Source organism: Pygocentrus nattereri, chromosome 25, assembly GCF_015220715.1.
Source record: "Pygocentrus nattereri isolate fPygNat1 chromosome 25, fPygNat1.pri, whole genome shotgun sequence".
Classification (NCBI taxonomy): Eukaryota; Metazoa; Chordata; class Actinopteri; order Characiformes; family Serrasalmidae; genus Pygocentrus; species Pygocentrus nattereri.
Window position 1 is genome coordinate 23,162,322 of NC_051235.1, and position 15,357 is coordinate 23,177,678.

The 15,357-nt window shown below is 41.0% G+C and overlaps 1 protein-coding gene across 1 annotated transcript in view; it reads right to left on the reverse strand.

The window, feature by feature from the left end:
- Window positions 1-15,357, reverse strand: part of si:ch211-186j3.6 (neural-cadherin) — a 374,937-nt gene that overhangs the window by 30,629 nt on the left and 328,951 nt on the right. Inside the window, exons 28-29 of the mRNA XM_017723303.2 lie at window positions 14,715-14,881; window positions 2,080-2,344 (exon numbers count right to left, since the gene is read on the reverse strand). Coding sequence (XP_017578792.1) covers window positions 2,080-2,344; window positions 14,715-14,881 — 432 coding nt within the window. The remainder of the gene's footprint in view (window positions 1-2,079; window positions 2,345-14,714; window positions 14,882-15,357) is intronic.

Sequence of the window (15,357 nt, forward strand, 5' to 3'; positions counted from 1 at the left end):
AGGAGCACTTTATAGTTCTACAGTTAAAGAATATAGTCCTTATTTTTCTCTTCATTTTTAATTAGTACTCCTGCATTTTTATATCATCTGACCATGAAAACTCATCCCACATTTTGCTCCGTCCAGATATCTTTTAATTTTCTTTCTTCAGTAATGGCTTCTTTCTAGCTCCCTCTCATATAGGCCAGTTGTTTGCAGAGCCCTTGATATTGCTGACTGGTGCACCTTCGCTCCAGTCTCAGCCACTGAAGTATGCAGGTCTTTCAGAGTAATTGTTTGCCTTTCTGTGGCTAGCAAACCATTAGATAGTTTCCCATGAGCTTCTTTATACCAATACAATAGACCCCCCCCCCACACACACACAAAGTTTTTTTTTGTGCACTGTGGGGACATTACATAGACTTCCATTCATTACCTGGAGACTTACACAAACTTTAGTCATAAATAATACTAGCCTAACCCCAAACCTAACCCTAACCTTAAAACATGGCTTCACCTCAAAGTTTAATAATTTACATTGTGGGGACCAGCTTGCGGTCACTTGTGAAGTGCCCACAAGCTTACTTGTGGAAGTAAGGTCACCACAATGTGACTGTATAAAAAGGTTTTGGTCCCCACAACGTAACATAAACCTAGTACATATACATGCACATACACTCACGTGTCACGCCATGTCTTCTGCTTTTGAGAAAGTTGCTTTTAAACTCCATTTATTGAACACACACGGCGGATGTTTCTGCCTGAGGCTAGCCTGTCTAACTGCAAGCAGTCAGGCCTGGGGGAGCACTCATCCTGCTCTCACCCTTTCTTCTCACTCTGTCCTTCACATCATATGTCATTTAATCCGTTCTTCCCTTGTCCATTTCATGCCAGATATTCAGTGGGTTCACACTTTCTCTCTACAGCAAAGGTGCATTTGGGACCATTATGTATTAATCACCACTATTAATCTTTCATTCTTTCCAATACAATAGAGTGTAATCAGACAGGGGAAGAGGATTAAAGCATGAATCCATAATGCACTACACATTCTTTATAGCATGCTGTTGGAGAACTCTTGCCCTGGATAAGCTGCTATGAGCTCAGGTTTAGCCCCCCATATCGACATACATTTAGCTCTGGTGGCAAAAATGTTAGACTGGTTCAAAACAGGCCATACGTGATTGAGCTCAGAAACTAATAATTGAGCAGCATGAAAGCTGCACACAGGCACTTTTGCAAGGCTTATCACTCATTTTTTCATTTCATTCACTTTCATGCTCTTTTTTGTTTTTCCACCTTGACGAGTCACATTCATGTTTAAAGTCATGAAAAGACTTGTTCATTAAAGGACCAACATGCACATACTTCATCATCAAGTTAGCCACTGCTGGCACACCGGATGACCATGGTATGTGCAGAGAAAATAAAATATTATCTTAAATCTTAAAAATCATATTTATAGGCAAAGGTATGTAAAAGTTGCTCAAATATTACTTGAAAAGATTCTGTTTTTGTGTTCACACACAAAAAAAAATGTTCTGCTGCAACCCTGTAACATGAACTCAGACTAGCACTTAATCCGACAATTATGTGCTTTTAGCTGTGTAAGCCAGATTTCCGACTATCACCGCTACGTGGTGGGTTTCATCACTCACTTTGACTGTCCAATCAGAAATAGTTGTTTTGCATGCCAAATTGCATGATTGTAAAACCAGTGTTACAACAAAAACAAACTGATATACAGTGTTTTAGCAATAGCTGTTTCAGTATGGCTACAAACATAGTCAATAAAAGTATGTTATCAAAACTGACAACACCTAGCCAATGCATCAGAAACTGAGCTAACCACCACAATAATAAGATCTGATCAGCGGTGGTCATTTTACATTAATGGATGGTATAGAGAGGGGCTGATAAAATGCGCAACAGATGAGCTACAGTCTGCAAATGTAAGCCTACAAACCTATAAGGAAAGTGTTTCCAATAAGTTGGCCAATAAGTGTAGATACAATTAAAGGTGAACATCAGACTAAGTCTAAGACCAATATGTTTTAGACATGCTTGACCTCATGCACTACAGAGCAGGACAAAATCTACCTTGAAAGCTCTTATTGTGTCCAGTGGGGAAAGAATTTCCCAGCATCACCACAGAAGGGTCAATGACGATCTCACGGCTCCGCCCCGGTGAGCGTGTGACCTCCCGTCGCCCACCACCACCGTCCACCCGCAGGGTCATCTCGTTGTCATGGCGATCAAGGTACAATTCATGCCACTCGCCATTATCCAGACGATGAGAGGGCATGGTCAAGTTGAAGTCTCCATCACCGAGGTTATAGAAGACAGCTAACAAACCCTGAAAGATCTGAGAGAGAGAATGAGAAGAGAAAGAGAATGAGAGAAAGTGAGAACAAGAGAGAAAACATGGAACAGAAAGGAAGACAGAATGAGAAGAAATAGAGATAAAAGAGATAATGTTAGGAGACAGAGACCATGTGAAAAGAAAGCAAGATAAAACAGAAAAATGCAAAGAAGATAAAGAGAGAAAAAGAGAGAGCAACAATGAGACAGGAGAGAGACAGAGAGGAGAAAAAGATAAAGAATAAAGAGAAAATGAGAGAGCAGAGAAGAAAGAGAACAGGAGAAGAGAAAACAGATTAGATAGAAGAATAAGGGGAAAGAGTGAGCAAAGTGAAAGAGAGAGAGAAAGAGAGAAAGAGGGAGTAGTGAGGGAGACAGAAAGAGAGAAAAGCGAAGGAAAGAGAGAGAGAATAGTGAGAGAAAGAAAGAGAGAGAGAGAAGTGGAATAGTGAGGGAAAGAGAGAAAGAAAGAAAGAGAGAGAGAATAGTGAGGGAAAGAGAGAGAGAGAAAAGTGGAATAGTGAGGGAAAGAGAGAAAGAAAGAGAAAGAGAGAGAGAATAGTGAGGGAAAAAGAGAGAGAGAGAGAATAGTGAGGGAAAGAGAGAGAGAGAGAGAGAGAGAGATAGAGAGAGAATAGTGAGGGAAAGAGAGAGAGAGAGAGAGAATAGTGAGGGAAAGAGAGAGAGAGAGACAGAGAGAGAGAGAGAGAGAGAGAGAGAGAGAGAGAGACAGAGAGAGAGAGAGAGAATAGTGAGGGAAAGAGAGAGAGAGAGAGAGAGAGAGAGAGAGAGAGAGAGAGAGAGAGAGAGAGAGAGAGAGAGAGAGAGAGAGAGAGAGAAGAGTAATCGGCTGTAAAGGTAAAGGGCTGTAATCAGACAGGGGAAGGGATCTGATAAAGCCCTGCCACACACTAACGGAATTAAACATACCACCCCTTTAATTAGGAAGACTGGGATCTGGGAATTCAATACACTGTCAATTTACGCTGCCACTGTCTCTTCATGCTGCAAGATGCTCTGCCCTTTGTAGGTCTATCTGGCTCCCTTCATTTGGCCTGTCGTTCTGCTGAACAAATCACTTTCAACTGTGATCAAATAATTACTCTGGAATCTTTCATTATGGCATCGTAGGCTAAATCGATCAAAGTACAGGGTTGCATTATGACATCATCATAAATATCTCTAGAAGTCACAGCTATTCATAGTGTTCGATTACATCATTAAGAAGACTGCATCACCCTTTTCGAAGACAAGATGTGACTCAGTTAGAGCTCATCTCATCACCCTTACTGCATTTCCACTAAGTGGCTTCCAAAGCTGACAAAGCTCTTAAATAATAAACTCATACATAAATATTAAGCTCAACTCAGCTTCTTATTTGCCAGTTTCTCATTAGAATTTTCTGTTCCACCTTAAATAGTGCTGCAGTTACACTAAGGTGCCTTATACATAGATCTTTAATCAACAAATACCCCAAACTTTTGCTTTGAAATGTTTAAGTGTTACTGAGCAGCTAACGAGCAACACGGCGAAGCATTATCAGACACATCTCACTGCGTCCCAAACCACACACTTCTGTACTTCACCTACTACAGTAAAGAGTGCACTTCTAATCATATATGTACAGAGCCCTGCTGGCAACATCCCGCATAAATCAAAATAATGCTCGGCCATGACTTAGTAAGGTGTGGGAACCAGAAATTTAAATCTGGCCACGACTTAGTAAGGTATAGGAAGAAGACCCTAATGCGTTGCCCTAGTAAGGCATAGGAATGACATAATTAAGACTTGAACACAGTGTAATAAGGCCTGATTTAATTCCCATGCCTTACTACGTCTTGGCCACGCATTAGGATATCGTTCCCATGTCTTACTAAGTTGTGGCTATTACTTATCTCATTCCCATGCCTAATTGTTGTTGCTAGTTGTTGCCCTGCATTATTTTTATTTATACCAGATGTCACCAGCAAGATGCCTTATATACACTCACCGGCCACTTTATTATATGTTGTTCAGTTGCTTGTTAACACAAATAGCTAATCAGCCAATCACATGGCCGCCACTCAATGCATTTAGGCATGTAGAGGTGGTCAAGACAACTTGCTGAAGTGCAGACCGAGCATCATAATGGGGATGAAAGGTGATTTAAGTGATTTTGAACATGGCGTGGTTGTGGTGCCAGACGGGCTGGTCTGAGTATTTCAGAAATTGCTGATCTACAGGGATTTTCACGCACAACCATCTCTAGGGTTTACAGAGAATGGGCCGAAAAAGAGAAAATATCCAGTGAGCGGTCAGTCGTGTGGACGAAAATGCCTTGTTGATGTCAGAGGTCAGAGGAGAATGGGCAGACTGGTTCCAGATGATAGAAAGGCAACTAAAAATAACCACAAGTCACTCAAATAACCACTTGTTACAACCAAGGAATGCAGAACACCATCTCTGAACGCACAACACTTCGAACTTTGAAGAAGTTAGGCTACAGGAGCAGAAGACTACACTGGTGCCTCTCCTGTCAGCTAAGAACAGGAAACTGAGACTACAATTTGCACGGGCTCATTGAAATTGGACAACAGAAGATTGGAAAAATGTTGCCTGGTCTGACGAGTCTCGATTTCACCTGCGACATTCAGATGGTAGGGTCAGAATTTGACGTAAACAACATGAAAGCATGGATCCATCCTGCCTTGTATCAACGGTTCAGGCTGGTGGTGGTGGTGGTGTGATGGTGTGGGGGATATTTTCTTGGCCCACTTTGGGCTCATTAGTATCAATTGGGCATCGTTTAAATGCCGCAGCCTACCTGAGTATTGTTACTGACCATGCCGATCCTTTTATGACCACAGTGTACCCATCTTCTGATGGCTACTTCCAGCAGGACAATGTCACAAAGCTCATATCATCTCAAACTGGTTTCTTGAACATGACAATGAGCTCACTGTGCTCCAATGGCCTCCACAGTCACCAGATCTCAATCCAATAGAGCACCTTTGGGATGTGGTGGAACGGGAGATTTGCATCATAGATGTGCAGCTGAAGCAAATCTGCAGCAACTGCGTGATGTTATCACGTCAAGATGGACCAAAATCTCAGAGGAATTTTTCCAACACCTTGTTGAAAGTCTGCCACAAAGAATTAAGACAGTTCTGAAGGTGTAACTAATAAAGTGGCTGGTGAGTGTATGTGCTATTTGTACACAGTATAGGGATTGGAGCATGAAAATAATAACGCAGCGGGGAATCTCAGCTGTTTAGATTGTAGCATTTATTCGTCATCACTACAACCATAAAATCATATGAAAATCAAGTCGGTACAATCAAATACATCCTTTAATGTGCTTTAAAAACTAAAAAAGGTTGTAAAAACCTGTTTTAATGCCTTTGGTGGGTTGGTTATGGCTTTATTATTTCATTACAAACAACCACAGAACTGCTGAATGAACTTGAAGTTGTGGAAGTCTAAAATGGTGGCAGCACCATTTTGACACTGGACCACTGTCATTTTTGGCTGCCACTGTCTGCTTGAACTGCAAGACACTCTCTGCTAACCCTTCTGCAGGCCTGTCTGCCTCCCTCCATTTGTACTGTTGTTCTGGTGAGCAAATGACCTTCAACTCTCGTCGAATAATTGCTTTCAATTATATTTCACAACGACACTGGAGCCTAAATTGTTCAAAGTACAAGCATTATGACATAATAATAATGATAATCATAATAAATTACCCCACTCAATTAACCCTACCTCAATCAACTCTTTTACAAGTAAGTTCTGACTATCTCCAGTGGTCCACCCAGAATGAGTTTCTTTAGCATGTGTGTAGCTGCAGATCTAGAACGTGATCATTGTCAGCAGAACACTAAGGAGAATCAAGTCCATAAACACATGCTTTTTGTGTGCCGCCGTGCTGTTAACTGCATGTGCCCATTAAAGAATACGGGCAGCTTCAGCTAAATTCTATTAACCCAGATCCATCCATCCATTTTCTAAGCCGCTTCTCCGTCAGGGTCGCGGGGGGGGTGCTGGAGCCTATCCCAGCAGTCATCGGGCGGAAGGCAGGACACACCCTGGACAGGTCGCCAGTCCATCGCAGGGCAGACAGACAGACACAGACAGTCACTCACACACTCGGGCAATTTAGCATATCAAATTGGCCTGACTGCATGTCTTTGGACTGTGGGAGGAAACCCACGCAGACATGGGGAGAACATGCAAACTCCAAAGAGGACTCCGGTCACCCGGCTGGGGAATCGAACCCAGGCCCTCCTCGCTGTGAGGCGACAGCGCTACCCACCCATTGCAAATGTTGTCACGTTTTCATGTGTTTTCATTCTTTCTTTTGTCTTTAAATTGGTTTTTCCAGGTGAAAAGTATGTATTTGTATCTTTTCTTAACCTAATATTTTAAAACAGAACAATAAAGTAAAAAGCCTGGAGATGAGATGGGGTGTGTGGAGTCAATAAAACTTAGAACATATTATTTCAATGGATTCCAGTTATGTTCCCTGAGTAAAGGTATTAAGATGTAACCTTGAGGGTCCCACCCCAGTGACAAGAGGGGTGCTGCCCCAGTGACAGTTTTGCACCTTTTTTTCTGAGAGTGTAGGGTTATTTCCTCTTTTACAGGTACTATTAAACCTGTGCTGGTTTTCTGATAGATGTAGTCCCATCTGGATATAAATGTCTATTTTGAAGGATTTTCCAGGCAGATGAAAAAAAGTCTTCTGCCACACATTCACATTAACCCCTTAAAAGGCCAGGGCCCACCAACAGGGCCAAAGTTTTATTACACACTTCTACAACCTAAGAACAACTCAGCCAGTTTGCATTAAAGTCCCTGTAGTTACTGAATAAATAGCCTTATTATGTAATTAGCCTGGATAAAAAAAACAGTGAATGCTTTGGAAGTCTTCCAAAAACCAAAAGTTTCAGTAGAAATTTATACATAAGTGGGCTAAGTCTTCATAATGGGGTTCTTAGGGGGCATGTTCCCTCAGAAAAGTTTTAAATGGCCCCAAAATATCTGTCCATCATGAATGTTTAGATTAGCAATAGGCATAATATTGAAAAATAATGCAATATATATATGAAAAAATGACCATGTGGTGAAGTTGACATGCAGAAGATCTGTCTATATGATCTAAATGCTATCCATCCACTTACAACAGATAAATCAAGCAGTGGTATTTAAATCAAGCAATGCTTTTTCCTCTCTCTTAGTTAAGCTGCTTAGTCAAAGTTTTGAATATGTTATTCAAACACACAGACTATAAAAAAGTACCTGATCAGACCTGCTCTTTCAGCTCTGTCAGTCTTATTCAGCCTCTGTCTCTTGTCCTCCTTACTTGCATTTAGTAGCTAATTATTTTTTATTAAACTCAGATTTACAAGAAATCAAGGCCTAAAGAGAGATCAGTATGTTCATTTTTGTATTTGAATGTGCAAAAATCTTCAAATCTGACTGGCCTTCAGCTGCCGTCTCTCTTAAAAGAAAATGTCCATCCAAAGGTTGAAGAACTGAGGAAGAAAAAACTGACATTGACACTGTAAATGACAGTCAACAGCTAATACTGATGACCTTGCTTCAAGCCCTGAAGTGACATGAAAGGAAAGAATGTACAGAGCTGTCCGTAATGTGATTTCTATCTCTTTCGCTCGTTCATACACTCACTAACTGAGAATGCTATAGCTAACGTGTTAGCCTGCCCCTCATTTTCTTTAACCTACAGTTAGCTAGCTAACAAGCAGCAGGGTACAAACCCAATAGGCAGCTACACTGACCACATTTTGTCCCAAATCCATACTGTAGGCAGGTATTTCCAGTTTGTAACTAGTTTCTGTTTCACTCTGTATGTATTTGGAGTAAGGCCCAATAGAGGGGTGGGGAGCTGAGGGCTGAATTCCCTGCTAAATTAACTGATGAGTTAAATCAGGTGAGCCTGAGTGGGAAAATCACCAAAGTATGCAGGAATCCAGCCCTCCGAGACTGGAGCTCCCCACCCCTGGTCTAATGTTTATTAAAGTGAGCGTGTAGCCAAAATACAACTTCAGTGGCTGCTGACTGACTTTACAGAGCGAGTAGTAGCTCTACAGCCCCTCCCCTGGTCTCATATGATTGGCTTACAACTTACAAGGCCTGAAATGATTGGCTGATCTTATGAGGTTTGAAACCATTTCCCCAGTGCTAAACAGCAGCAGAATTGCCATCTTCTCTTATGTTACTGCCCTGGTGTCAGAGTATTCTGAGAATTTAGATACACAATGGCACAGCTGAGTAATGAAGAATGAAAGAGGAAAAACTAGTGATGATTTGAATAAATTATGAACATTTATTCTGTGGGGGACTGAATAACATGGGGGGTGTAGTAGAACTTTGGGTTGTCTGGGTGGTAAAACTTCATCTCCTTCACAGCAAAACAGCATTAGCAGGAGGAGGAACTAAATAAAGTCTATCAGAAGTGAGATTAAAGGTTGATTACAGGGACTACAACAGCAGCTACATGTATAAAGCACTTTACATTCACAAATAGCTACAAATTATCATCACAGCATTACTCAATATGCACAATATCATCAGCTTTTCATGTGAATAGAACATGATGATATGACAATGTATTTTACAGATGTGCCTCTGATAAATGAATCCACTCTGAATAGGATTTAAGATTAAGCTATTGTGTCCAGTCTTGTTATAGCCTGATGGGCTCCCCTTTTGAATCTTGGTCCCTCTCAAGGCTTCTTCCTGTTGCTCTTAGGGAGTTTTTCCTAGCCACTGTTGCCATTGGCTTGTTCATGGGGGCTTGGACCTGGTCTTTTCCTGTAAAGCTGCTTTACAACAACGCTTGTTAAAAAGGGGTATATCCAATACACTTCGACTTGACTTGACTTACCAGTCTTTTACATTTTTGCCTTGTTACTGTTATTACTTGGAACTGACATGGAAATATTCCTTTAAATAGCCTGTGCAGAACTACAATAACTCATCCCTCTTTAAGGGTTAAAAACTGAACTATGAATTACAGATAAAATAAGATTCAGTCAACTAATTCAACTTGTAATAAGCACATTCTTCTGACCATTTTCAGAGATAATTTAACAGGAATTAACCTTTCAGGCCAACTCGTATTTTCATCTGCAGTTTTATGACAAACAAAATCACACAAGGAGAAAAAGTGGATGACTATGTCTGTGTGTGTGTGTGTGTGTGTGTGTGTTAGCAGGGCATCTCTTTAAGGGGGCCTCAACCTTCATTTTGGTTCCACAAGCCTTCCGCACAGGTCCCAGCGAGCATAATTTAAAATCACTGCCTTTTTGTCATGGTGCGAGCAACAGAGCTAAACAATGCGGCGGAGCTGGAAGGCATTTAGGTTTTCTTGCATTAAAATAAAACAAACTAATGAAAAGCCGCAGTCATGAAGCAACAATAAAAATAAACAAGGCCGACCTCACTGAACTCTCACCTCTTCCCACTCTCTCCCTCTCTCACTCTGCGTGCCTTTCATATTGAGAGAAGGCGTGAGAAAAACACAAACAAGCGTTTGTCAGCCTTCCTCTGGGCTCTGTTTTGTAGTGCGGAGGTTCTGACTTCAAGGTCTGCTAATGAACTATTAATTATAGTATTAATATATATTTCATTTAGCCCTTAGCATGAACGTTGGCTTTTTACCAGTCTCACCGCATGCTCCTGGGGGCCCAGATTTTCCTACCAATTAAAGTTGAAGCGCTGTGTGCTCGCTCTCTCACCCTGAGTGGTGAAGGGCTCATTGAGAATGTTCCTGCTGTGAGCCAGCAGCTCCACTGAACCCCACCAAAGCCCCCATAGCTACAGCCCCTGAAGCCTCCCTGTACTGAGCAGGTAGAAGCAAGTATAGCACACACCACAGGTGAGACCAAGGGGGGTTACTGTGTAAACAGGTGCAGGAGCCATAATAAGACCACTGGATCATGGATCAGTGCCTCATGGAAATTTCAGACCTGCTGCTGTCCATTAGACATGGAACCCCTCGGCCACACTTTGAATTTTGGGCTCTGATTCCAAATTCATCAGATGGGAAAAAGAAGCAAAACCCAGAGATGGGCACAGCTTCATGAAATTTGTGCTCCTGTGCTCCTATTCATCACTGCCTGCTTGCTAAAGAGAATCCAACAGTTTTCCCAATAATACACTTTTTAAACTGCTTTTTTTTCTAACTCCTAGTCTGTCCAAGCACAAACAGTGTCCTTTGAAAGTTTGAAGATGCCTAGCTTTTCAAAATGGTTTTAATGAACACCATGTTTTTTAGGTTTTTTTTTGCCCATTTGCCATATTTTTTCGGCCAAAAAATGGTAATAAATGGCACTTTTCTTTTTTCAGACAAAAGAAAAAAAGGCCTAAAACTGTATGTAAGGCTAGATTTACTTTGTGATACTATCGTGCAACTTTAGTTGCTTGAAACCTATATGAAACTAAGCATCCTGCAACTCACTTGAAACTCAAAAGTGCACTTGTCTCAATGATGGGCATCAGTATCATCAAATAAATGCCAGTAACACAATGTCAAATGATTGTATTTGATTTATTTAGAGAATTAAAAAAAATAGATGATCTAATTCTAAGTTGAAAAGGAAATCTGAAAAATAAAAAATAATTCAAATATGTAGAAGAGGCTTATATTGTCATGCATGCACCAAGTCCCAGCGTGGATCTGGACTCCCAGAACCCTCCAGGAGATCACATGACTACTCATATGACTTTCCTATCAGCGCTCTAGATCTCCAGAGCACTAATGTTTGTCACCTGTGTCATTAGTCTTACTTAGTTTAGTATATAAGTCTAGGCTTTAGCAGTAGATAGTTGCAGGTATTGTATCCATTCTGTGATCTACTGAGCGTTCTATCCATTGTTTTTGTGTATGACCTTTGCCTTTTGTCCTTTTGACTCTGCCTTTTTGCTCTGCCCTTGTGATTGTTTGCCTTATCATCTGTCATTTGGATTTGCCTGTTTTCTGATGATGACTCTGGACTTTGAATCCTTCAGTAAAGCCTCACACCCAACTAGTGGCTAGCATTAAGGGGTTAACTACGCAGCTCCGGAGTATGAGCCCTAGCTGAATGTTACTCACCCCAGAGCCCAGGCAGTGGCTTCCCCATCAGTGTTTCCAGTCAATCAGCCTGATAAATATAAGGGTGATCCAGACAAGTGCCGTGATGTTTTGCTCCAGTGTTCTGTTTACTTAGAAAATTCCAAATCAGCTCTGATCAAGCCAAGATCGCATTTGTAGTGTCTCGTTTGGCGGATAAGCCATGTGAGTGGGCTCACATTCATTGCCTCTCATACACTCAATTTGTTGTAGAATTTAAGACTGTTTTCAACCATCAGGATGAGGGCAAGGTTAGTGGGGAATTATTCTCAAGGTTACGTCAAGAGAATCGCTCAGTAGTGGATTATTCTCTCGAGTTCCACACACTAGCAGCTAGTAGTGGGTGGAACGAGGCAGCTCTTTTAGTAGTTTTTTGAAAAGGGCTGAATCTAGACATATTAAATAAGCTCGCTTGTAAAGATGATGACCAGACTCTGGATCAACTCATCATTCTGGCTATCAGGTTGGATCATCTGCTACACCCATGCAACAAACCCAAGACTGATCAACACGTCAGAAGAACACTTACTAGAGTAAAGGTTACTCAGGAGCCGGTTGAGACAACAGAAGCCATGCAGTGTGATTCTTCCCATTTAACACAAGAGGAGAGACTGAGTTGGCTAATCAATCATTTTGTATTGTGGTGATGCTGGCATCAACTTTGTGAGTACCAAGCTAGGCCACAAACACATAAGGTGCCAACCCCTGGACAGCACGTGGAGTACACTCTAATGATTGTATCCACAAAGGGGTTGGTTTCAAAGACATCCATGTTACCACTCACTGTAAACTGTCATCCCCAATCTGTTGTCATTTCAGGTAAATGACATAGAAAAAAAAAGAATGGCAATAGCATAGGAGCTAGAAAAAATATTCAAAGATCTTAAAAATGTAGAAGATATGTAATATAGTCAGTCACAGATGACTTTACAGTGAGAACAACAACTTCTATAAAAATGATGAGTTGCTAAATTGGTTATGTAGTGGAGTAACTGAATGTGTTGCATGCAACTTTAATTTTAAATTGCTTCAGTTAAATTGGAAATTATTTTGCAGGCAACTCACAATGTGCAAATATTTGCACTAATGTTGCACTGGGTAAAGCCTCCTAAGGATAGGGTGATCATTGAAATTTTACAAAAAAAAAGAAAAATAGTGATTAAAACACATTTTTCTTTTTATTCTGCTTTGCTGATCACTGTAGATGTGTTGAAACAGTTTGAGCAGCAGTGGATCAACAGTTTTCCACTCAAGTGAATGTAATCACTGTTCATGTTTTACAGATTTGATACCACTTGATGTCCCGTTTGATATGCGGAATACAGCAAAATAACAGAAGCAGAAAGGAAAGTGCCTGCAAGCATGCCAATACCATCTGTAGCCACAGTTTGGAAATTTACAGAAACAAAATCACAAATGACAATTTGCAAAGCATATTTACACACGGTTTTCCGTCTGGTTTGTCCTGAGTTTGCCTTTCTTGGGGCATCACTACTAAACAGAAAGCTGTTTGGATCTTTTTATTTTACTTTGCAAAAAAGGTATAACTGCCTTGGGAATATCACTGAACCACATGGATGTCAGCTATGTCCATCTAAAAACTGTTTTGAAAAGAAAACCAAATTATTTAGGCAAAACATGCTCTTCACATCAAGAAAGATGCTTTGATAACCTTGAATTTGGGCTGAAGCTAATCATACCAAATGTAATAGCAATGAGATGTTTTATGACAACAAAACCTTTGTAGGTATTTTTCTTACAGTAATTTAAAACCAATCATTCTTGATAAAAAGGATGCAATGTGTGCTCCAGCTTTTGGCAGTGCAAGCTCTGTGAAATTTCCAATAATGCACTATTTTCAAGCAGTTGGTCCAACTCAGCCTGAACCAAAATATGGAGTCTCATGATTGAGCATTAATAAACAATAACAAACAACAAAAGGGGGTTTGGGCTTGTGGGCTATGCTCAAACTCAGACATGTTTCCCAGATCTCATCCATCTTTAAGGCTGGAGAATCAAAATTAACACTATTTCAATGCTCACACCTCAAGTCCCAGCACGCTGCATTACCATCAACAAAAACCACTCTGTTTCGCTATTTGTTTTGTCTCATCTTGATTCAGGGATGACTAATGCTACAGCACCTTGCTGGAATTACCTGCTGAGTCTCTGTGGTATAATCCAATAGATCAACGAACGCTAAATAGGCAGCAGCGCATCGCATCAATTAGCAGTGTTGCTGGGTAATTGACAGCAGAGCAGTAGGAGAGAAAGCCCTTTCTGCATATATGATGAGAGCGCTATCGTCTGCGGCATCGCGGCAGGATGCTTAATAAAAAAGAAAAAGGAGCGAGCTTCACATGAGTCACATTGTGGAGCGGTAATGAAATCTGTAGCCTGCCACTGGAGAGAATATATGATATCTCACTGCCTGTCAGAAAGACAATCCTAATGCATCCCACAAATAAAGATTTACAGATTTACATGAGTCAGAGAGAGAGAGAGAGACTATAGAGGAGAGAAAAAGGACAAAGAAAGGGAGAAACAGAGAGAGAGATAGAAGGAGAGAGGGAGAGAGAAAGAGAGACATGCAAAGCAGCAATGAGCAATGCATCATCTTGAGGCAGGTGTTTGGAAAAGGGGGAAAACAAATCTTGTAACATGTGCAGGCCTTGGAGCAAGGGTCCAGCATGCACTCTGCAGGCACATCACTTATCCGGAGAAAGGCTTACTAACGCCTCTGTGGTTAAACACACGCATACGCACTGCTCTAACGTTACGCCGCTGTTGTGCCGGTGATTGGAGTCCGGCAGATGGGCAAGATAATCTTTATGTCTCACCAATTAACGCTACTCAAACATCCACATCACACCAGTGGCAGGTGATCACAGAAAAACAGAGCATATAAAGTTCCAGCATGAAACACCAAACTCAGCATCGCACACCAACCGATAAACTGAGTAATGCCAATCATACAGTCATAAGGTTTCATTTTACTAGCCATGAAGCAGACAGAGAGACGCAGAGTGGACATGTCTGCTTAAACACAGAAAAGAAGGAATATGACATAAGAGAGCAAAAATAAAGAATGAGGAAGATGCTTTACACTACTGGAGAAGCATGAAGAACATGAACAATAGCACCTCCAACAATAAACCCAGGTCAAGAGATTATAGGTTTATAGAGATAGAGAGAGAGAGACAGAGAGAGAGAGAGAGACACTTTCAGAGAGATGCAGAGAGAAGTCCTTATTCCTCACCTCCAGTCTGAGGTATTCGCTCTGTTGGGCTGACAGCAGGCTGAGGATGGAGCTGCTATGTTTTCGGGTTCGGATCAGAACCTGCACCTGCATGTATCTGGCTGGGAGTGGGCCGGAGAGCTGGTAATGCACATGACTCCGACCGTCAAAAGAATACTCCGGCACCTCTGTCAATCACACATACACACACATACACACACACTCAACATGACTGTTGATGGCCAAATATAGAAAATAACTCTATTATGATGCTACTACTTCTTTTTTTTAAATAAAAATATATATTATGTAGAACCTTTTAGAACACCTTATGATGTGTAAGTCAAAATTTCAATCTGTACTGGTATAAATTGAAAACACATTTGTTTAGGTTGTCAGTTTATTGGGTAACATTGACAGTCTACTGGTTTTTTTTTTAGATACACCTACTTTGAATCTACACTCACTGTCCATTTTTATCAGGTCCACTTACCGCATCGTGTAGTTCTGCCATTACTGACTGTAGTTTGTAGTTCATATCTGTTTCTCTATATAATTTCATATCGTGTTCATCAGCGGTCAGGACTTTCAGAGGACCACCATAGAGCAGGTGTTATTTGGTTTTTGGATCATTCTCAGAATTGTGCTGACACTGACACGGCGT